Source organism: Larus michahellis, chromosome 3 (assembly GCF_964199755.1).
Source record: "Larus michahellis chromosome 3, bLarMic1.1, whole genome shotgun sequence".
Classification (NCBI taxonomy): Eukaryota; Metazoa; Chordata; class Aves; order Charadriiformes; family Laridae; genus Larus; species Larus michahellis.
In genome coordinates this window covers 64,422,940-64,447,266 of record NC_133898.1, presented here as the reverse complement: position 1 = coordinate 64,447,266, position 24,327 = coordinate 64,422,940, and the positions used below count along the sequence as shown (strand labels likewise).

The 24,327-nt window shown below is 36.6% G+C and overlaps 1 protein-coding gene across 7 annotated transcripts in view; it reads right to left on the bottom strand.

Moving 5' to 3' along the window:
- The window catches only part of ZDHHC14 (zDHHC palmitoyltransferase 14), a 114,264-nt gene that overhangs the window by 25,868 nt on the left and 64,069 nt on the right, over window positions 1–24,327 (bottom strand). For 6 of the 7 annotated variants that reach the window (XR_012586206.1, XR_012586207.1, XM_074580491.1 and 3 more), the window contains exons 3-4: window positions 12,000–12,158; window positions 154–291 (exon numbers count right to left, since the gene is read on the bottom strand). Coding sequence is in view for 5 of the 7 variants with exons in the window: in XM_074580491.1 (XP_074436592.1) it covers window positions 154–291; window positions 12,000–12,158 (297 nt within the window). In the remaining 2 variants the exon portion in view is untranslated. The remainder of the gene's footprint in view (window positions 1–153; window positions 292–11,999; window positions 12,159–24,327) is intronic. The other variant, XM_074580492.1, reaches the window with a different exon arrangement.

Genomic DNA, 24,327 nt, shown 5'->3' with positions numbered 1-24,327 from the left:
CCAGAATGGGACTTGCTGGGGATTGTGAAGCTTCAGAGAAAAGGCAAATAAATAAATAAATAAATAAACCCTGAATGATCAAAAGATTAACTTAAAAATAAAAAACTCAAGCAAATGGCTACATACGTAATCTCATTTCACCAGCATACTTACGAAGGATGACGTGGGTGATAACGAATGCAAATATAAAGACTGTCAGAAAGGACAGAGATAAAATAAACATATAAAAAAATCTGTAGTTTCTTTTCCCCACACAGTTGCCTACCCAGGGACAGTGGTGATCAAACCGTTCTGAAATGAGAGGCAGAAGAAAAAAAAATGGAAAACAATTAATAAAATGCTGTTTATTTGAAAAAAGCTCTCTGAATACTATATTAAAACTCTTCTACTCAAAACTGGAGTTTTGGATGTTGTTTTATTTATATCTGTCATGATCATACCTCTGACTTATGTCTACTATCATCTCATCCACCCGTTATGGTATATGAAATATTGACACTCTCCCTCTTCCTTTTACTGCTTCACTCAAAATATTCTCCAATAAAGACCACCTATTTTTCCACTTAGAGTTGACACTGCCATACAAAAACATTAAAAATAGCAAAATCACTCACATAAACCATTTTTCAAATATTGAAATTCAGACAGTCTTGTAAAATTTGCTTATACTTCTTCTGATTTTGGGGTTGTTGTTTTGTTTGGTTTGTTTTTAATGGTACAAAAATTGATAGAAGTCATCTGAATGCTGTTACCTTTAGCACTATAGGCTCCCTCTTCTTTTTACTAAACCAAACTCTTTCCTTTTATTTCCCTGAGAGATGAACTCATTCATGAGACAGGAAAAAGCCAGGGTGGGTCAGAAATGAGCATCCCCAACACGGAGGGAAATGCCCCAGCGCTGGAAAGCAGCTGAGGGAACAGTTCTCTCTGCTTCTCCCCAGGCAGCCTGGACCCCCCCTCACCATCCCAGTATGCCAGGTAACGTAAACAGAGTAATTGTCAGGAAACAAACCGGTGTTTCCTAACTTTGCGTTGGAGATATTACTCTGACAGAATTTTAAATTTTTTAATCAAATCCAAGATCATAACAGAAGACAGATGCTCTCATGCTGCCTCTCTCTCTCTGATCCTTGTCCAAATCCTGTTTTGTTTTCTGTGACTTTTATGCCTCCATTGACGTACGATATCAAACTATTTGTAGTTCCACAGGAAAGGCGAGCTATAAATTTGAAGTCCTTAAATCCTATGTTAAAAAGGCACACTTGCCCAAGCACACCAGATTATTTCAGCTACGGCTTTATGTTGAAGACCTACATTAAGGTTTTCCTTGAAGGATGTACTTAGTATTATCTTAATTTAAAAAAAAAAAAAAGTCAGAACAACATGCACAACAGATTTCTGAGTTCACCAGACTTTCAGGGTTTTTTTAAATGGTTTTGCGTGACAGCTGTTTGGACCACATGTTTCTGCCATAAATCTGTTTCAAATTCCAATGGGGCTATTCAAGGTGAAGATACTAAACTTTCTTAGGATAGGGCTTCAGAAATACTTTGATTTAATGAGTACTGCTAAGAATATCAAGACCTAAACACTCTGGTATCTAAAAGGGTAGGCGATACTACTTTTATTCAGTGCCATACAGTTGTATTCCCAAAATAAGTTGACAATGCATTTGAACAGTGCTTATTTTTACATTTGTGCTTCAGAATGAGTCCTTATGTTCTGATAAACACTTTACTTCATTTAATGGGTACGTGAGCAAATAATAACACAAAGAAAAATACAGCTACAGAGCCTTTTAAAGAGCATAATACTAGGGTACTTTTGTACCCTAGTGCTTCTAGCTATGAAAAAATATTTTTATATATGCAGACATTTATTTGATAGATTCAGATAAATGCAGACAAACATAAAACCACACACGTACACACCCCCTCCCCCATCTATAAATATGCACACGTATATATTCCTTACTAAAGGCTGACTTGATGTTTTTAACCTACTTGTCACTGTTCTCCAATTTCTGTCTTCAAACTTTTTTGGTAAACCAAAGGGCTGTGCTTTCTCAATAAATAGCTTCACAATGATTGGTAAGGTACGTAACTACCTAAGATGTTTGTAAAGCAGAAATGGACAGAAAAGGCTGGATATCAAAAAAACACTGCTATAGTGGTAAATCTGAACCAACTCTAATGAAAAAGGAGAAGTATTGAAGGGTTTACGTGAGTGTTATGAATGAATAAGCTAGGCCTCATTTTTCTCAGTCATAAAGTAGAAAGGGATGTGACATTTATGCTATATGCCACAAAACAGTATATTAAAAAGCAAGGGATTATTCTACTCAGCAGGGCACAAACATGTAAATGTAAGTTAAAGATAACAGCCTTACAGTTTGGGGGCTGCTCTGCTTAGATGCTAATGTCAGAGAAAACAGCCAATTCTGGCAAAATGAACAGACACGTATTAAGCACTAACTTCTAATGCTGTTAAGCAATACGAACACTCTTAAAACTAGAGCTCATTCTTCTTCCTTACAAGACGACATGGCTTAATAAGTATTAAGGAATAAATAACACAATATCATAAGGTTCACCTCTGGCACTCCAGATGTCTGGAAAAGGAAGCTCTGCCTGACATCTCTACTTGGCTTGGACAATGTTGGCAGCAAAATTAAGATTTACCTTCACCGAGAAGTGAAAAACTACTGATGTAGAGAAAAATTGGGAATTCCGGCCCTCATAAACTTAAAATGTAGAGCAAATATAAATACAACTGATTGTTATGAAGAACAACATCCTCTTTAGAGGCGATGACTGCAGTTCCAGTTTAAATTTATAGGGTAGAGTTAATGTGCTTCTGTATTTGATCATACATTTGTGACAAGGTTAATGTAAAAATATTTGAAGCAAATGAAAAGAATCAAAACATTGGTAATACAAACTCTTGTTAATAAAAAGTGTATTAGAATTCTTAATGAGGGAGGAAGAAAGCTGCAAGGGCAGAGAAGTTTGCCTATGTAAGCTTCCCAGGGATATGAAAGTTTGTGATAGATCATCCTCCTGCACTCAATTTTAAGCAAAAGCAGCAGCAAGGTATTTGCCTTCAGGAGGTAGTATGATGTTACAGCCATACCGACCTAATAGAGAACAACTGCAAAAACAGGTGCCTCAGCTTCTCCCCTTTTAGCAGTCCTGTGAATAAACTCTTGCCTGTGTGTTTGTGGCCTTAGGCCTTTGTTTGTCCTTAGGCCAAGCCTGGCTTTCATTTTACCCTGTGGGGAGCTGGTTGACAGAACCAGACTATGGTTAATTTTCTGTTGCCCGGCTCCCCAGACCAACTCATCCCAGTATCAGATGAACTCCAAAGCTGGCCCAAGTGAAGCAGTGAGAACACGCTGCCAGAGAAAGGGTGAAATGACCCTTTCAGAAGCAGTTACGTTTTAACTCAGCTTAGCTGTAACACCAACCTTACTACAGGTTAACACCTCTCGGGACTGCATGAAAAATCCAGTTTTGATTAATTTTTCAGGGTCTGAGAACAAAAGCTGAAGCAAACAAAAAAGACCGAGAAAATGTGCCGACAGCTTCTAAGGTGACATATCAATGAAAGAGGAGTTGGGTAACGGAGACCAAAAATGCTGTTGTAAAGACCACAGAAAACCAGAGGGTAAACCTCAAGACCAGTCAGTAAACCTGCAACCGTGAATTTATTTTACTAGTCTTTCCCAAGTGATTAGCAACTTCAAATTTGGATAACAACTTCTGAGGACAGTCAGCACCCCCATAACCAAATCCAAAGGGCGAGGCTTCACAAGACAACCGAGCCAATCTAAAATCTTAGTAGCAATGAAAGAGATGGTCACATGCTGCCTTTCCTGCCACTTCATCCCGCTTCCTTCTTTCATTGTCTAAGCTGCTGCTGAGTCAGGTCAGTTCCCTGAACTGGCAGGAAAGAAAAAATGGAATTATTTTGTTCATTGCTTAGTGAGAAAAACTGACTTACCAATGGCTGTCTGTTACTAAGGGCTGTGTGAACAGGCACAAAGGAGAGAATCACGCAAGTGGGGAAAAAAAGGATGAGGTTCAGATACTGCCTCTTTGGAAGCAGAAAGCTGTCAAGCATGACTCAGTGGTCTCATTAACACTCACTTAATAATATATGCTAACTGGATGACAGAACAACATACAAGTTACATCATACTTTATACATTTCTCTCAGTTTTTACCTTCCTCGAAACATTTATATTTGAAAACTTGCTTAAGAAACATCAGCTGCTGGAGATTTCAGATGAAAACAAAACGAAGAACGTTTCCCATTTTAATTAGCAATGGTCTTTCCTTCAGAAACCACACCGAAGCATGCTCCTTACTGCTCAGAATCAAAGAGCCAAATCTCTACTTTTCCACAGCACAGCATGTAGACTCTTTAAATCCTTAAATGTTCAGCTTCCATTTTTCAATCACTACACTCCAGGAAATCATGTACAAAATGACCCTAATGCCTTCCTTCCTCTTTCAAAACATTTAATAAAAGCTTTATAATTTACAAGGAACAAAAAAAACCATTTTTACATGGAACATTTGTAGGCCAGCTTGGCCCTTCAGTCTGCAGCTTTTCTCATCTCTTTGCACTGTGATGTCAGAAACATTTATTATTATTTATGAACTGCTTCCTTTTTTCCTTTGTTTGACTGGGTCACTGCACGCCAACGTACATTTTCTAAAGCTTAATGTGAAGATAGGTCTCAGAAAGACAAAAAAATATACAGGTGCAAAAATATCTAGGTCACATAACTAGCAGATTCCAATGAGCACAAGCTAGAATTCACTTGCTCATTCTTCCTTCCCATTCAAGTAAACTGTTGCAGGGCAAAGATACAAACCTAAAGCATTCACCAGATGTTACCACCTTTATTTAACACAGGCACACATGTATCCCAGGACTGGGGAGAGTCAACAGCCCGCTATTCAAACCTTGCGCCAGTCAAAAAAACCCCAATGCAACACATTACAACTCAACCAACTGGGCCAGCATTACTCAAAATTACTTTTGACAGCAGCACTACAACATAGGACTACAAGGTCCATTGTCCTGGACCCACACTGGACAATTATGTAGAGAACCCAACACATCTGCACATATTTGTAATGATGACAATTACAGCTTTCTGTAGGACTATGATGTCATGATATGATCACATCTATTCAGGCTTTTTGACTTGATATTTTGTATGACAAATGGTACTTTCAGAATTTGGTTGCTCTTGGAATGTTTAGGAAAACAAATGAGGTTTTTAAAAGTCCACATAAGGAATGCTTCTTATTATAAAAAGCATTTATTTTCTTCTCATCTACTGAGAGTCATGTGCATATGCACAAAAGCCAATATAACCATGGCATTAAATCCTTTACAGTCGGTTCAGAATGTTTGATAATTTAACATAATTCATAAAAAAATTCTTGTATCTGATATTCATAGCGTATTAAAAAACCCTATCCTTAGCTCAGATGTTCCGTTCCACTAACTTAAGTCATCACTCCTAAGAAAATTTTTTATTTAATAATACTTAAAAAAACACTGCTGGGACTTGCCATCAGTTGGCAACAGCAATCAAATATATGGATCAATTTAACTTACACAACATTCACCTGTGTGTCAGTCATTCCTCCGACAATGCCTTTGTTGTCACTTTCGTGGAATGAAATCAGAGTAGAAATTTATATGAAAAAAAGTGGTGAATAACAAAAGACGGATTACAAGTTACTTTTATATGCATGCTGATGTTATTTTAGAACATCTGTTATGGACAATGCACAATGGATCCTTTAAATCACCAAGCTTCAGTACTTTTGTACCCTGATTCCAAATCAAAACACCCCAAGAAAACCAAATGGCACAGAATGAGCTTTCTACCCTCAAGTTTACATTTAGGAAACACTCACCAAAGGTTTAGTCCAGGTTACATTCTGGACACTACACTAATCTCTACAAAGTGATGCAAACCGAAACAGCAATGTAACATTGGGAAAGACGGGCCTCTATTAACAAAATACATTAATAATGCGCATGGATATCTCCAACAAAAAGTCAATGAGAAACACAAACACAAGGGCTACTCAACAAATATTTTAGTCTTGCGATCCTCTAAATACTGTCCCAGACAGCTAAGCTAATTGGGTGGGGGTTTTTTATAGAAAATCAGTAACAACTTCAATAGTGGCAGACTAATGTTATTCACAAAAAGAAAATAAACATGCTTAATTTTGTTAATAAAAATAGCAATTGATTTATTAGAAAACATCCAGCCATTGCCCTAGGATAGCTCATAGTAATTAAACTATATCATCACATAGCTCACTTTGCTGCTACTTCCAATAATAAATGTGGAGTAATTAACAACAAATCCCTTTGCACACACACTAATGGTGACATTTTCAAAGGCAGCAGCAGCAGTTTAGAATGACTGCTCTTTGATAGGTACGAAGAGCGCACAGCAAAGGCCCTCTATGCTTAACAGTCTCTCCTTACATACCTATTCTTGTCAATACCTTCATGTGCTGGGAACCAAACAAGTGCCAGACACACACAAAACCGTGGAGGAAGAGTGTTAAAAATCCCACCTTGTCCCTAGGGGAAACATGGTATCCCTACCAGGTACCAGCATCCACAGAGTTCATGGATTTGTTCCTCTCTTTTCTACATGAAAGCACCTTTTTTACACGCTTCTACTGCTGCCTTGTATCTGCCCTTGAATTCCTCAACCATCATTCAAATTGTTATTGCACCTAATGTAAATATTTGTTTATTTTCATAAGTTCCTAATTTTTTTTTGTATTTTTTTCCTGGTAATTTATCTCTTTATTTTTTCCCCTCTTGCACCTGAGGTTTGCAACATAATTTACACAGTTGGGTATTATGGTCATATCTGCTTTTTTTTTTGTATGCAGATCAATACATAAGCTGCAACCTCTCTCTGAAGTAACCTATAATACTATTATCTTTTTTTAAAAAAGACTTTCTGCCATATTTCCCAAAGCTTTGTCTTAGACTTAAAAACTTTTTGACACATAGGCCATGCTCCCTGAATTTCTGAAGTGCATCTAGTACATAGATGTCACAGTCATAAACAAATAACATATCACTGCTGTAAGTGCTGGTGTGTACTCCATTCGGCAGCTTCTTGGGTGCCCCAAAAAGGTAGCACAAACAAAAAGAGACAAAGCCATTTCTCACACGTAAAAACAAAAAAAACCCCAAACACACAAGAAAAGAAAAAAAAAAAAAGGACATAGCACCAACTTTGTAGTTTTCTTTGTAGTTTTAACTGTTCAGCTAAAGAGTCACCTCAAGAGACCTGGAGCTAAGGCTTAACAGGTTCAAAAATCAGGCCCCAAAACAAAGTGAAAATTGTACTTTCTTCATTGTAGGAAATGTACGGAAAGAAACAGGCAAAGATCATGAAAAGGAACTGAAAGCAAGAAGGGAGATAACAAGGTGAAGACTACTACAGAATGGAATTAAAAACAAGCAAAATTAAGTCCTGTCATCAATTAAATACACGCTGATTATAAAGGACCACAAAGTCCTGGGAAAATTACTCAGTAATTTTCACAGTATCAGTGTTATAAAAACCCAATTGCTACAATGCCACCTCTCAGCCTGTTTTTGAAGAAATTTGTGTTCTCCAGGCTGGAAGATGGTGGTATCTGGAGTAACTACAGGGAAGAGCTTGTCCCTGAAAACACTGGTAATTCTCACACTTTGTCTTATGTTGTGTGTGTTATATGTTATGTGTGTTTTAATAATTAATTCCCCATTTTAAGAAAATTCACAGCACTGGTGCCTAATCTGGGAAACTACTTTTAAAAACAATTATTTTATTCCAGTTCTGCTGTTTGGCATACTGCTGGGTACATAACATACTGTATTTTCAAAACAATAAATTAAATTGATGTATTTTGGTGAAAACCAAAACAAAGAGACGCTGCCTACAATTGCCTGGGATAAGTGCTTTACAGAAGCAATAATTTAACCAGAAAGGGCGTGTCTAATGGCTTCTAATATAGCATATTTTCTGTCAAAATTTCTGTCAAAATCTTGACAGTTGGTCTCATGTTTAGGATCTATAGAAAAGCAATCAGACTTACAAGTGAGAGGAATCCTGTCTCCTACAGAAAAGAGAAGCATCGATAGAAAACGCCAGTACGGTACGTGCGCCTGCAGCACTACTGTAATCCTGGTTCCTCATCTCAAAGAGTTTACATTAGGTACAAAGAAGGCCAACTAGGATCCATCAAGAGTTACTGAATAGAAAGGGATAACCCCCCCGGGTCCAAGAAAGGCCTACACTGAAAACTTCTGAGAGCAAGAGAATATTCATCAGGAAGCATCCCCGCACGCTTGCCCTCCTCTCCTGTTCTTCCCCAGGGATCCACTCTGGCCATGCTGGGAAATGGGCTACCGCACGAACCAAAACTTTGGTCTAACTTCGTATGCCATTCTCATGATCACCCGTCATCTCTGAAAAAAATCAAACTAAATGCTTCAAAGTTAAGTTCTGACATCCAATTTCAAAAATTTGAGCTTTGAATCCTCTGTGGAAAAGAAATCATGTGTTGAAAGAAACACAGTGGAACCAGAGAAGAGAAGCTATCCTTATCCATCAGTCACACACAAATTTAGGATATACAGATTTTGAAACACATAGGAATGCCGCATTCTCTTAGATTAATATAAATGGTGGATCTCTTCTTTCACCATACTAGATTTTGGCCTAGCTTCACTTAATAAGCAAAACTGTGGCATGTGAACGCAAGGAAGGCTTTAGACATTTAGATTATTGGACTAAAATGATTTACTGCTTGCTAATCATTATTTGCTGTCTCTCATTATTCATTTGGTAATATATTTAAATAAATTGTTTGGAAATAGCTGCTTCTTTTTCAGCTTCTATTATAGAAATCAAATTAAACAAGACAAAAATATTTTTTTTAAATAAAACATAAAAAAAGGAAATTACACAGTTCATGTTGGAATGACCAAAAATACATAAATAAAAAAGGTCATTTTGTCATTTCAGAAGCAAATCCAACTACTGGCTTCTTACTAGCATGACACAGTGCAATCAAAACCTCTTGTCAAAACCCCGCAATAACCAGATCAGAATCTGTGCCTGCTGTGGATGTTCTTTTTTTTTTTTAAGTCTGTATCTCTTGTGCTTATGTGTACATTATTTTAAATTCATTTATAATTTTTAAGTAACATAATAGTACACATAAAACCCTTGAGGGGCTAACTTCCAACTGCCATTCACAAAGGCAGTTAAAGAAAGCAAGTTAGGAAAACATCCAAGACATTTGCCTCAGGGAACACTTACTCAACCAAATTTTTGAAGGTATTACATCCAGATTTTTCTGGATACTACTATGAAAATATTGTAAAGCTAAAGGAGTTGAAGCATTAAAAAAAATAGTGATGAAAATCAGAAACAAGATCAAGTAACAGATATGCTTACTAGACAACTAGAAAGTTAGGATTAATTCAAAACGGGGGAAAAACCAACAATGAATAATTTTTTGTATGTACTTACATATTTAAAATGCTGCTAAGTATTCCTCACAGAATGAAAAGCATCAATAGAAAATACAGAATGAAAGAACCTCTCTTTCACACTGCATTCATTTGTCCAGGATCATAAAACACCTTTAGGTAAAAGTAGCATACTGTTTTTTCTGAGCAGTGAGTGCTGGTTTGAAGAAAAAACTCGATTCCTGTATCACATAGTCTCTGTAGTTAGGTTACACAGCAAAAGCTTCATGGAACTACATGGTAAAAAGGAACGAATAGCCATATTGGTAGCGAGTTGCAATCGTAAGTTACTTAAATACCCATATGCACGTGAAATAGGAATATTTTTGCATTGGTTTGTTACATCAGTAAGGAACTAGCAAATGATAGTGGCACAAGAACACTCACTGCTAATACAAGATTTATTCACTAAGTGAAATTAAATAAAAACATCCGCATACAGACAATCCTTACTTAAGAGTAGAGGTAAACTGCGTAACATTCTCATTAAGTGTAGGATCTTAGACTGTTAGTTTTCCACAAGTACATGAGCAATCCCATTTTCTTGACACCTATTCTTCCACAGCGTACTAGCTGCAGGTGGTTGTAGACTTCACTTTTTGCATTCAATACACCTGAATATTTATATGAGAAATATCTGTACCGAATTAGGAAAAAAAAAAGTACTATAAAACATACCCTGAAAAAGTCATAGTTTATTGTAATTCCCATTATAAAAGCTGAGGGGAAAAAACACAGCAAGTTCATTTCAATAAATGGATAGAATTATTTTAATACAAATAACTTCGAATTGAAAAACGTGCAAGAGGAAATGACAATTATCATACCTATTTTATGAGCAGAAAGGACTAATCTTCTTGGATACAATTATCACTTATATGAGTCATTTGCTCACTTTTTTTCTGATATACATTCATAATAATTCACATCTGTTGCGCTATCCCAGACGTAATCAGAAGACAAAGATTGTTTAAGTTGTTTATCCACCATCACCAATTGTATGTTTCACAGAGTAGGCTTTCCAAATTTAGTATGAAAAGGACACAATTAGATTACAGAATAACTTGTAGAAAAATCCTCCACATTAGTTTATCAAAAAAAATGAAACATTATTTAAAAAAAAAAAGCTTGAGGACATGTGTGTGGGAGTTGCTCTTTATGCATTCTCGCTGAAGACAACAGCCTGTAACTTTTATTTACTGCACTGGTCAACAACTGCATTTTCACATTATCAGGTTTGCTGAGAAATACCACAACGCTAATGTCCAGGTTACACATTTGATACAATATTTTTCTGAAAATGTGCCAGCTGCAATTCATAGACATTCCTATTTGCCAAGTTCAATGGCTTTTGCAACACTTAAAAAATTCTAACGCATCAGAAAAACTTATTTACTGAAGGAACCATCTACAGCTACCAATTGATTATATAGGGCCAAAAGGCCAAACTTTTCATTCTGATGTAAGTGTACTCATTAAACGAGCATCATCTAAACACAAAACTGTAATTCTTCCAACGACTGCTTTATATCTAAAAATATCACTGCTGAATGCTGCAATTACATTTCTCAGCTGGAGACATCTTTCTACATTATTTTCTTGAATGCATAAGATCCAGGCTCACCAGTGTGCTAATCAGCTGCACTAAACTCTAAATGTGATCTAATTAACTAGAAAACTACTCAGATTTGGTTGGTGAGGTTTTTTGGTTTGCTTTCAAATCCAAGCATTTCTTAATCACCTTGTCTGCCCTCCAGAGAAAATACTCAAGAAAAAAGACAAGATGTTCAGAGGAAAAAAAGCCCTACCATTATAAAATATCCTTAGGTCCTGAAAACTACTACTTACTCTCAAAATAGCATGCTTACCCAGTAATTTCGTATGGATTCTGACTTTAAAATTTTCAGTCTTAAAACTGTTCAAAGGTAAGAATCACCTAGAGTGTATATTCTGGTCACAATGCAAGCCCTAAACATTTGAATCGTTCCTTACACTTAGCCTGTAATGAACTGGAGAAGCAGCTCCTCACCGTCAATTTAGCTTGGTGAAAGAAACAATTCTGAGACTCCTGTAAAGCTTGGTTCCCTGCACTGGGAAGTTCATCGCACAAAATACGCAGCCCTATTCGAATTAGGTGTGTTCTTCATCTTGCTGAGCTGCTTAGGAAAGATGTATGCATCAGAAGATATTCTTCCTTCCTAGATTACCAACAACTCTCTGTCAGTCCAAATCTGCCTCCTCTAAAATTCTTAACATTAACAGACCTTGTAGGAAAGAAGGATGAACACAGCAAGTGACCTCAAGAGTAATTCTTGTCACTAACTCTGATTGTTTTCTCTCTCATATAAAAAGTATTCGTTACAACATGTAAGCTACTAAATTGAACATATGCCATCTCTTTTTTTACTCACCTACGCAGTTATCACAAAGGCTGCAATGTGAGGCACGAGGTGGGCGGAAAATCTTGCAAGTAAAACAGTATTTTAGTTTCACTGTCTGTCCATTGATGATCACTTCTTTTGTTCTGGGAGGGGGGCGGTATCCTCCTGAACTGGAGCCATTTGCAATATCTAAACATGGAAATGGAAGGTGTTAAATTTTTCACATGAGCTATGGTGTACGCACAGAACTGTCCTTGATGGCGAGCTATAGCAAGTTTCAAATTTATATTAACACACTTAAACAACTTTTTTCCTTTCTCATTCTCCCAAAATAACAAGTAGCAAAAAGACAGTTAATTACAAATAGCATCCATAGTCAATTTGAATCAAAAAAAACCCCACCCAACCCCAGTTCTGAAATGCTGACAGCTACCTTGATCTCAAAACTCTTATACTCTCATATCCCCTAATAGTTCATAAAGAATACTTTAAAGACAACTGTGACTACTGGTGCAGGATGGTAAAATCTGGACAAGTTATCTTTAGCATTTTCCTCAATTTTTTTATAATTCCTATAATAACAAGAAGTCTCTCTACAAGTGCTGCAGATACTCTACAATCTAATATAAAATCTGCACGTTTACTTAAGCAACAGCAGCTCTGTCATTAGAGCTTGGCACATGGTAGAAATAAGATCAATCATCACTTTGAGATCTCTTAAAGCGATGTGATGCCATTCTGAACATGCTCCATTGTATCTCACAGCTCTTGCTGTTTCGAAGTTTGAAAATCTAACTCCCAGTGTTAGATTTATACATCTTGAAGTTTGTTGCATAAAAATAGTTTCCAACTACCTCATTTGGTACAAGTGGTGCCATTTGGGGTTTTGTTTGCGTGCTTGCTTTTATTTTAGGACATCAGCATTCATTTTTCCAGCAACTAAAGGACTGATTAGGCTAAATCATTAAAGTTCAATTTTGTCCTTTTAATACTCCCAAGCTGAGCTATACTCTGAAAGCTGAACATATAAAAGTGGTACCTTTTTCTCAGTTTATCTGTTCTTGTGTAATCACAATCAAACCAAACCACAGAAGTGAAAAAAACTCTAAATTATTACTTTTGGACAGGCATAAAAGGAAGAACAACAGGAAAGTAAAATAAACCGTTTTCCAATATGTGAATGAAACCACATTTCCAAGTCACAGTCACCTGCACAACTGTGTTTTAAGTTGTCCCCCTGACTTTCACGTTGGACAAGCATGGGGCTGGATGACAGGCTACTAAAAGATCCATGACTTTTATTTGAGCTCAGATTGTTAGAAATATCACCCACAATTACAACTTCTGCCAGGTCAGCAGACATATTTACACAGCCTACAAACTACACGTTTTCAAAGGGGCAACCAGAAAGCCTCCTACCTAGCAAGGTATTCAAATTACTGACAGCATAGCTGTGCTAGCAAAGGTGTAATTATACAATATGCTAGATTTGGAAGCAAATCTAGCTTAAGAAGTTCCCATCTGTAATGTCCTCACCCAATCCATAAATCAATAAAAGTATTTGTGGGACACCACTGTAAACTTGGCCATTGAAACAACTGGACTTCAGAAAACTCTCTTTGAGAAGAAGGTGGAAGGAGGGGAGCAATAGCTGAGAATGAGAGAATTTGGGTGTGAAGCTCCTAAGCATCCCTTATGAGAATGAAGTGGTGAATACCAAAGAAACAGCAGCTTAGGAGCAGTCCACTGGACCCAGATGAAGTACAGACATTTGCCTGTGTTGGATCTAAAGCAGCCCCTGCAATGCTCCTGGGACGCTGGGCCAGGTCCTATGATCAGCACATGGAAGCACAGATTACCGTGTGGCTCCCAGCAATCAATAATACTGATTTTGACCTCAAGGCCAATACTACTTGACACAGTATTTTTGATGAAATAAATAGTACATTACAAGCTACTAGTGTACTTAAATACTGAAGCACAAATAGACAGTAAAAGTTGTTTAATGTGCAATATGGAATTTTTTATTTTTTTTTTTACAATTATGTTGTTTGAAAGAAACTCATTAATTAAACGATTGTGACTTTAAAGCACTCATGACACATCAGTTTGAGTTAAGAAATTTTTGATTTTTGCATTATGATTTAGAACTAAGCTAGAAAGATGTTCTTTTGAGGGCATAGCACAACCGTGCTTATACTATTTAAAGCTTTACAGAGGCATGGATGATTGCTAAATCCAGAACACAGGGAGGAATTTCTTGTCATTCAGAGATTACACTGAAAAAGCTTCCATATTTACAATGAAAACTTGTTTTCTGTAGAACACGTTATCATATGCTGCGTGAAATGCTGAAATAAATAACTTGTAGTACTAGTACAGATCTATATATGACAATACTTTTTAGGGGAGAAAAACACCATAGTAAGTTTTTGTTATTAGTACATTTGTTAGAATGCTAGAATTAGAACATTAGAACATATTTGTTATAATTTTTTTGTTTTAGTTACGATCACTCAAAAAGAGAAATATATTTTAATACACTGTATGTTCAGTGTACAATGATGTACTTTCAGACATCATCACGAGCAGGCTTGTAATATTCTTAGGACTTCTAAAAATCCATGGGCCTTACAAAGCACGGCATTATGCCCACTTCTGACAATACTCTGGTCAAGATAGACTTAAATTGTGAACAAAAATGTAGGTCATTAGCCCTATTTAGCTTTTTATCCAATAAAGCACATAATGCATTCATTAATAACATGTTCATTAATAAACCAGTGATTTCCATTTGATACTCATACTCAAATTTAAGTGCATAATTATCAAAAAACACTAATGAAGTCCAAACTTTATATAGGTGTATCTTTCTATACTGCTAAAAATGCTGATGCGTTGAATTCCCTAAAATAACAATATTTCAAATTTTCGTCTTTTACAAAATCTTATTATTCCTGAATATGTACGTAATAATCCAAAGAAAATTACTTAAACTAGTCAAGGTGAATTGATTAGAAGAAAACCATTCTTTTTTCTAATGAAACATTTATGCATAAAAAATGCCCATTGACTAAACCCAGTATTTCCCACCTTTCAAGAAGTTCAAATAGTGCACTGTATCTATTTTATTTTAAAATTGGCTCCAGTGGAATCTCAAAGGCAACTTCCCTCTTCTCTGGTGGAGAAGGGAGACTACTGGCCAGCCCATTATACTTACAATGCTGGTTTTCTAAGGGGATTTCCTTCCAAACAGTTGCAGGGAAGTTCAAGTTCACAGGGACAGCAAATCCTAGCTCTCTGAGGAAAATTAATCTCAAAATCCAAGGGTGAAAGCTGATGCAAACAAAATTAATGAAAACAGTCTTGCTGACTTTCCATGGAGTCAGGATTTTACCCACAATCCTAAATTGCACAAACCCGAAAGTCCCAGTCTTTCTGTTTATTAACAATTTTTTTTCTGGAAATAAGCAACAGGGCAAGGCCAAATGTGCTTAGATTTAATCAGCTTTATCTGACCTAAATGCGCCAAACATGCCCTGGTCTCACAGTGATTTTTCAGACTTCAACTGGACTGCTCAAACTTGGGTTCTAACACAGTTAAATCTTTGAATATCCTTATATCTTTTAATATATGTGGTCCCTTTAAGGCATAATAAGATGAACCTTTAGAGAATCACCTTCACCAAATAAACCTCCGTTTGAAGCCTACTTTTTACATTTTTCTCTTCCAATCTGTTACTGACATAGTAATGCATGTTATTTTACACCAAGGGTAAAGTTTGCCACTAATGGGATTGCCTTCCATCCTCTCCGCTCTGACACAGTTTGTAACTTCTCTAGCAGCGTTAAATGTTCATGCACTAGATGGGGCTCCAGCATTTTTATTACCCTATTACAAAAACCCCAAACATACAATCCATATCCTTGCAGGACCAAGGTACCTGAAATGCTGCAAGAAAGTCACTCTAAGTATTTAATGGAGATACAGCACAGTCTAGCAACCTTCTCATGTCACAACAAACTCCACTTCAATCTCTCAAATTATTACGCTGAAAACAAATGGAAGGTGCTGTTTAGATGAGACACAGAGGCTGGAATTTTGTATACTTATCACCAGGATTCTCCCACTCAATCAAGCATTTGCTTTTTTGGTCAATTTTCTGAAGATCCTAGGACAAACAGTCTCTAGAAGGTCTATCCATGTTGTCTCTACACAAACTTAACAGCCATATTATGCAAGGTTTGCCATCAACTTTAAAGGGACACAATTTCAATCTTCAAACAATATTATTAGAAAAGTTAGTAACTTGAAGTAGTTGTAAATGTTTCCTGCTAAGAAAAACAGAAAACGCAATGAAAAAAGATATCTTTATGTATGACCTATAGCATCGAAAAAAAACAAAACAAAAAAACCCCCAAAACCCACCAAAAAAATAATTAACCACCCTAAAACCTCTGCAAAAATGCAAATGTCCTCTAAGAAATGTCTTCCTCAGTGTTTAGCTACTTAAATCTAAGATATATGCTTAACAACAGTGAGCTACAAGAGGAAAGAGTAATTTAATTCTTTTAGGGAAAAGAACTTACTCAACTAATGTTTTCTTGTTTCCAGACAGTAATCTCGGGGACAAACAGTACTGGGAACCTGGCTTAGACTGAAACCAGCAGCTGCTAACTGCATGCTTCACATAATTCTTCTGATAGCCAAAAAGAGATACCGACCAAAGATTGCTCCCGACTTTAGATAAAAGACTTACTGCCTCGATTTCAGAAAAATTACTTTCTAAGAGTAGAATTGCATGATCTTCTTCAAATCTAAAACTTTATGTGAAAGGTATTCTCACTCCCTGAAATAAATGTAATCTTTAGTGATTTGCTGAGAGAAACAAGCATAGAGAGTAAGAGCTTTCTGAAAGACTTACCTGACACACGAAGTAACTTCACTAAATTTATTTTAAGGATATTGTTTAAAGCATCCAGTATTAGGTTTGACTATTTGCCTATCAATCTGGTATCCCGCATTTGGAGAGAAAGAAAAACATACCCACGTGGTACCCACAAGCGGTCTGTATTTATTTGTTCAGGCTATTGTCAATTCTATGAAATGCCTATGCTGTGGCACAGATTTGATTTTATAAGGCTCTAAAGAAATCAAATTGTGCATTTTAAAACAAATGAAAGGCAGGCAAGGAACTGTGCAGAAGTCTCAAACGTAGTCTTGAGCACCAAAGAAAATGAGAGAGCCAAGACAAGACCACCTTCCAGACATGGTGTAGCTAATTTGGGGCTTTTGAAAAAGCAGAAGAAAACAAGCAGAAACTGTGAACTGGCCTGAGATGGTTGTACAGAATAAATTAGGTAGATATACATAAGTTAAGACAGTTACCCTGAAGAAAAATCCAAAGTATTTCCTTGCTATAGATGGGCCTTTTTAAGCCTGGAAGGATAAATTACCATGATTATCTTTTTATTTATCTGCATCATCTATCCAATGCAATAAAGATTGATATCGTGGAAGAACTGTTAATCTTGTATACGTATATGGACAAATGCTTTCCCATCTGTGAAACCCATTCTGCTGGGTATGGTTATACTTTTTAAGCCTTCATATCTAGAGGTTTATTATCCTATAAACGTTTTTCCACTTGAGGGGACTTCACACTAAACTAACTACAAGAGACACATACCATAACTGCAAAGAGGTTACAAAATAAGGCTGCTCCTAGTTTTCATATTCCCACAGAAACAACAGCCCCCTCAATATAGTATTTTGTGCGGTCACAGAAAACGTGCTTATATGTACCATGAAAAGGATGCAACTACCATTGGGGTTGCCCTGGAAAGAATTACTTCAATTTTCATGAAAGTTATAATTGAAGTAAAAATACTACATCAACAAGTATAATTTCCTATTTGGGGGGTGGGGAGAAGGTCCTGCTGCATTTGAATGAAATTATAGCACTTTCATAGTAAATAAGCCTACATTATCTTCAGTGATTTTGCATTATACAAGCCTCATGCATCTAGTTGCTTTTGTTCTATTACTTTATAAGAAAAAATACTGAAGTACTTTAAGAACTATGCACCTTCCGTCTCTTAGGCCAAACACATATATTTTTTAAATATTTCCTTACAGATAACGTCTTCTAGACTACTCTGTTTTATGCCTTCTCCTTGAGTTTCCACACATGGTGTCAAAAACTGGACAGTGAACTGAGCCCTCTTCATCACTAGGTATTGCAGAATGTCGCTTCTCTTGGTTTATGTAATGACTCTTCTTCCAACGCATCTCAAAGAATTTCCATCTTTTTTCATGATACCACAATGCTGACTCAATCTGTTCATTGATAATAATCAAGTCCTCTTTTACTGTATCATTCACTAGTTAGCGCCCTTTTCATTAGTATTTGATTTCCATTTGTAATCGTGCATTTTGTATTTGTTCCCCAAATTTGATAAGGCTATTTAAAGTATATAATAAATAAGTAAAATCAAACCAAGTGCTTGCAAATTCCCCCAACTCAGCACCAAATTCTGAGTTAAGCATATTCCCTTTTTCTTGAGCCCACAATCAGACTCTGCAAGATCCTACTTGATCACTTACCGTTTGCCACCAGAATGTCTTTCCAAAAAGTTGCTCATTGACTTTGTGGAAATTTCATCTAGACTTTATTTCTAAAATTTATATAGAAAGAATCCTATGCAGGACAGTATGAAGATCTCTATCATAGACAAAATTCAGCACATCTGATTCTTCTTTTCCACCAAGACAGTTACTCTTTCAATGAAGGACATCAGTTTGGTTACACTTGATTTGCTCTTGAAATACTTTTTTGCTTGTTTTGAGTCTTAAAGGGCCATAAAACCCACCCCCTGCCAGCCCCAATTCTTACAATTTGATCATTTAGCAGTTTGCTCCATGTCCTTCCAAACAGAGAATAACTTCTAGCGATAGAACAGACAGATTTCTATTAGAGTAGAATACCAGATAAACAGATACAGATACAGTACAGTAGACTGCCAGACTTTTGGTTTTAACTACTACTTTCCCTCTTCTGACCTGCACTTCCTATCAGCTGGCAAGAAATGTGCAAGTTCTCCTCTGAGATCAGAGTGTTGAATCCTTCAAGATTGCCCTCCCTTACCTCTCATTTCCCAATTGCACAGTATGCTTTCAGCTTCTCTTTCTTCTTCTGACCTCTAACAGAGCCTGTCCTGTTGTCTTCCACTGTTCCTTGCTGGTTGTTACTGACTTTATTCCCCTTTTGCCTTTCTGACACTTTTCCTATATCCTTGTGCTACCTCTTTATACTCACCTTTAGAAACTGTCTCCACTTTTGATACAAGTATCTTTGACTTGCAAACTTCATAAAACTACTAACAGGCAAAATGGCCTCTTACTACACTTCCCAACCTTCCTCTGTATGAGGATAGCTTGATGATGTACATTTGATACAATATTTTTTCAATAACAGAGGTCCTTTTTGCTTTGTGGACAAGTGCTTTCCATTCCTGTACCTGCTGGTGGAAACATCAGCAGCATAGCTCTGTTAGTCCTCTACCTTCATCTGGGCAAATGTGATAGCCTAGGTGGAAACATGACCACTCTTTTACCAAAAAAGTCACTTGAATGAATGGAGTACTGACAGTTTCTTTAGAAGGTCTTATTTTGAGACCTCTTCTCCTTACTCAGCTTGTCCTATTCTATGCTTTTCGACATACAAAAATAAAAGCTCAATAAAAGCTTTAAAATAACTTTAAAATGGCGTTCTTAAATCAGAATTCCTCATTTTGGGACTTAACAGTTTCTCACTGCATCTGAAGTAATTTCTGTGAGGCTACTTCCCAAAGAGACAGGGAGGGGAGAGAAAGTCTCAAGTACCTAAGAACAGCCTGAGTAGGGTAAAAGCCACAGAGTGGACACGTTACATGCACCAATTTAGAAAAGAAACAATTTGGTAAAGGCATTATTTTTAGGTGATTTATCTTAAGAATCTCTTGCCTAGAAGGATATTACTGTTAACCTTGCATCCCATCTTTAGAAGGTGCCTCAAGTTCAAAGGCACAGCAAAGTCCAAGGCAATCAAACCAGAATTATAGTCTTGGAGCACACAGAAGTTTTCTTTTGAATCACGGGAGCCATCCAGCTTTTCCTGCTGCAGGGATGCCACTCCACTAAGATACATTTTAATGTGCCCTAAAAAGGGCACATTAAAAAAATATATTTCAACAGTACAAAGGTGTTTCTTTCTATTTCCATTGTTGATTCCAGAACCAAAATTTCAGGGCAGAAGGATTTGCTATAGCTACCTAGCTTGTTCCTCTCCATTAAACTTGCCATAAGCCCTCATGTTTGGGAACTTGAGCCCCAAACTCTGCATTTGCTGACAATATAGTTCCTCACTTCAAGACTCCATTGTGCCTTGTTGGAAGACTGCTGGTTTTGTTACTGCTGAAGAAAGCACAGTGGGTTTGATCAGCCCAGCAGTCTGAACCTCTGAAGCAAGTCTTGTGCTACCATTTAAAAAAAAAAATAAAATTGTAAACACAAGTTCTGAAACAGTCACACATGGAAACATTTTGACCATCCTAATCAACTTTTTATTAAAATCTCTGTCTTTTTTCAGTATCCAATTTATATTTTTCATTTTGTATTTAGCCAAAACTGTGTATCTGATAGACTCTTTAAAGAAAAAAAAATCATTATTTTCAGCTGACTTAAAACAACTTATTTCCTGACACAGATCAATGTTTCTTTGAACACAGAGCAAATCCTTGAACACGAACCCACGCCTGTATTTTAAACTAACACTGGTACCCTTATTCAAGGTAAAGGATTCCTTGAAAGAGATTAATTTAGACCATAACACTGATTAGGAAAAGGTGCCAAATGAATGCTTCATTATATTTTTCCATATTTTCACTCTTAAAAAAAAGACTTGGTGAGTTTTTGTAGCCTAAGCTATATACCATATTAATGAGGTTTTCAGATGCTTAAGCAAGATGATTAAACCCCTTCTGAAACTCGGATCAATAGCGAACATTTTAATACCTCTATCATATTAGAGAATTTGAAGAAAGGAGCTGAAACCTAGCACATGCTGTAGCCTTTGAGCTTAGCATTCAACTTTTTCTACACAAATTTTGCCAGAAGAAAAGTCGGGGAGGGGGGAGAGACGGGCAGCGGGGAGGTCGCAGTTCAGATATCCACAGCAGCAGTTTGTTAAGAGCTATAGAGTTAACTTTCAGATTTCTTTCCTGCAGAGCACGTTAACTCGATTTATGAACAGATTATGAACACTCCATCACTCCAGAGAAACTAAGGATGTCACGTTCCAGCAGAACTGGGTTTATTGGAGACTGCTATGGTCAAGCACTCAGGGCAAGGAACCTGGCTCTCCCTTGTACCACCTCCACAAGAAAAAAAGAGGAACCTGCCCAAGCCAGAGAAAGGAAAAGCTTTGGGGAAATCCCATTGCTGAGTAAAAAGCCGAGTGGAAGGAAGGACCAGAAAAAGAGGAAAGAGTGACAGACAACAAAAAATGCAACCAAGTAGGATCCACATAAGAGCCACGGAGGCAGGGCTGAACACAATTATAGGAAAGACATGGCAGAACTCCAAGGTGTATGTACCTAACAGATGCAATACAAATAAGAGGTAGAAAAGAGATGCAGAGAGGACTCTAAACACCAGGAAGCACAGGATTCTCCAGAAACAGGAACCAAAACCCAAAGAACTTTTTGAAACAGACTGCACTAGCTTGTTTCTGTGCCAAGGCCCTAATTACAATGCATTTTTATAGTGCTGCTTTCTGCCTTACCTGTCTAGGTTTTTGTTACTCAAAGAACAACTTACTGCTCCTTTTGATATATTTTTTTTTGTCTTTATAGCCACAGGATTATGAAAATAATGCATCTAAGCCACTTTCTATGCCAATTAGCAAGAATTCATAATACCTCATCCTTTAAATGGAGCCAAGCATACACCCAATTAATATTTACAGCCTGCCATTCTATAGGAATAGAGAATTAAACTGCACATCATAAAAACTCTAAAGTGACCATTACACCATGTCCATTTCAAAATCATGGATACAATTAAATATTGCAGATATAGGTACTGGATTTAAAAACCAAGGAATTAATTTGCTGTGGTTAAATTGGGAAAAATCCTTGAATAAAAGCATATTTAAAACATGATTTACAGAATGCTCAAGATTTCACCAAGTAGATGGATACAGTGGTGAAAAATGTCTGCCACAGCAAGATAACTAAATCCTAATATCTACTCTGCAACAACTCACTTGCAGTCTCATTTAGCAGACAGTCACCATTATCATCTTTATACGTAATTACTGGAAAGGTGAATTTCCATTAGAAAGCCCATCTGTTTTACATAAAAAGAACAGGTTATACAAGTTTTTGTTCTGAATTTTTCCCCCCAATCATTATTACTAGTAGATAATTGGCAAGTAAATTTCAGTAGCAACTTCATTAATGGATTTTAACTTCATTTTCTGCCTAAGGGACTCAAGAAATTCCAAGAAACAGACACAGAAATGGAAAAGTACCTACACAGAGATGACAGGGAATGTAGGACAGTACCTAGATGGTTACTAATATTCTTTTCAGCATCTTATCCTACTCTTTGTTCCTTTCTCAAATGCAGGTGCAAAAGTTTCCCACCGTATGGGAAGATTTTTTGTCATTAATTTTCAAACAGTTTAAGAAATTAGGACTATGATTATTCTATAGCTGAACTATCAGCCACCAGTATATGAGGCACAATTCAAAACACCGTATCTGTCTTTCCCTTCTAAATTGATGACCATCTGTTTTTACTCAGCAAACTGTTCTCAGTAAGGTAAGCAACAAGTATATCCTTACTTTAATCACACTTAAGAAAACTTCCCTCAAATACATTTTTCTTCACATACGATTATGCTCCAGCTTTTTCCTTACAATGATCTCACAATATAGTAGGAATAAATTATTCTTTCAATCATGAATACTTGTCCCATTACAGAGAAAAGGCAACAAAACAAAGCAGAACACCAGCAGTAAGAAGCCCAACAATCTGCCTGCAAGTCTTGAATCTAACCAACTTTGAAATCCTATCCTTAGCCAGAAATAAGTTTAAAGAAATTTGTTAATATAAAAAGTGAAAGAACAGGTCAACAGGCTCAGACACAAATGTCTTCCCTTCTCCTAGTTCTGGTTTAAATATGCTTCACAAGTCCAGACTCCCATACAGTGTCCTTCTGTAGTGCTCCAGCCTTTTCCTAATGAGAAGTTTTTCTGATTAGGTACAGCAGTGGCCCAAACCATTCTTCTTTTCTAAGAAGGTAAAAGGCCAGCTAACACAAATGGGTTGGTTGAATGAAGTACGATGGTATGTGAATTGTCTAGTAGCAATAGGTGATAATTTAAAAACAAGTTCAGTATTAATCTAACAATAGTTAAGCTTTCATTTTTAGATTACCTTTAAAAGCCAAATTTAATAAAGGTGAAATTTAATGGAAAGATACAACTTTTTTTCTCTTAATGTTCATGTTTTATTTTCTTTATAAAGCAGCACTGCTTCCTTTATTAAATGTCTTAAGTAACTCATATCAGGTATGATAAACTTCTCCTTTTATTCTTTGGAAATGGCTTAGATTCTGTTACTTATCATTAGGACAGCAGAGACCAGGATGATGACTGGCAAATTAAGACCACTTGTGCCTTACCACAAGAAGAGAAAAAATAGGAGTGCTGGGATTGCTGGAGTGAAACAGCTGGGAGAGGTACAGAGGCAGACTCGTGAAGTGTAAAGGTTTAACAGAAATTTAAGTTCCTCAAGTAAATCTTATGGAAAGTTATTCAATTAGAAAGATATTCTTATGATTTCAAATATCTAATAAATATATTTACCTTCCAATCATAAAGCATTTTACTGGGAACTTCAGTACTGAAATAGGTAAAGAATTTCCACTGCTCCCCAAATATTGCGTTAACAAAACTGAAGGAAAAGACCATTTTAAAAAACACAAAATACTCATGAGCCACCACAGTAATTACAGCAGTAATAACAGTATACAGGAAGCTCTATTTCAAAATGTCTCTTTCTGGAAAACTCTAAATTTAACACAATTGTTTATCTGCAAACTATACCACAATTTTATGACATAAAGAGGCATTCCTTTTTGGCAACACTAAGGAATATACCTGCCTGAGCTCCATCCTCCTCCCACAAGTTATTCCTACAGAGAGAATAACTTTTTTTTTGAGAAGAGGTGGGGGCAAAAAAGAGAAAGGAGGGGGGAATCATGATTTTCCCACATTTCCCGAAATAGTTCTGAGATGCTTTTTTTCC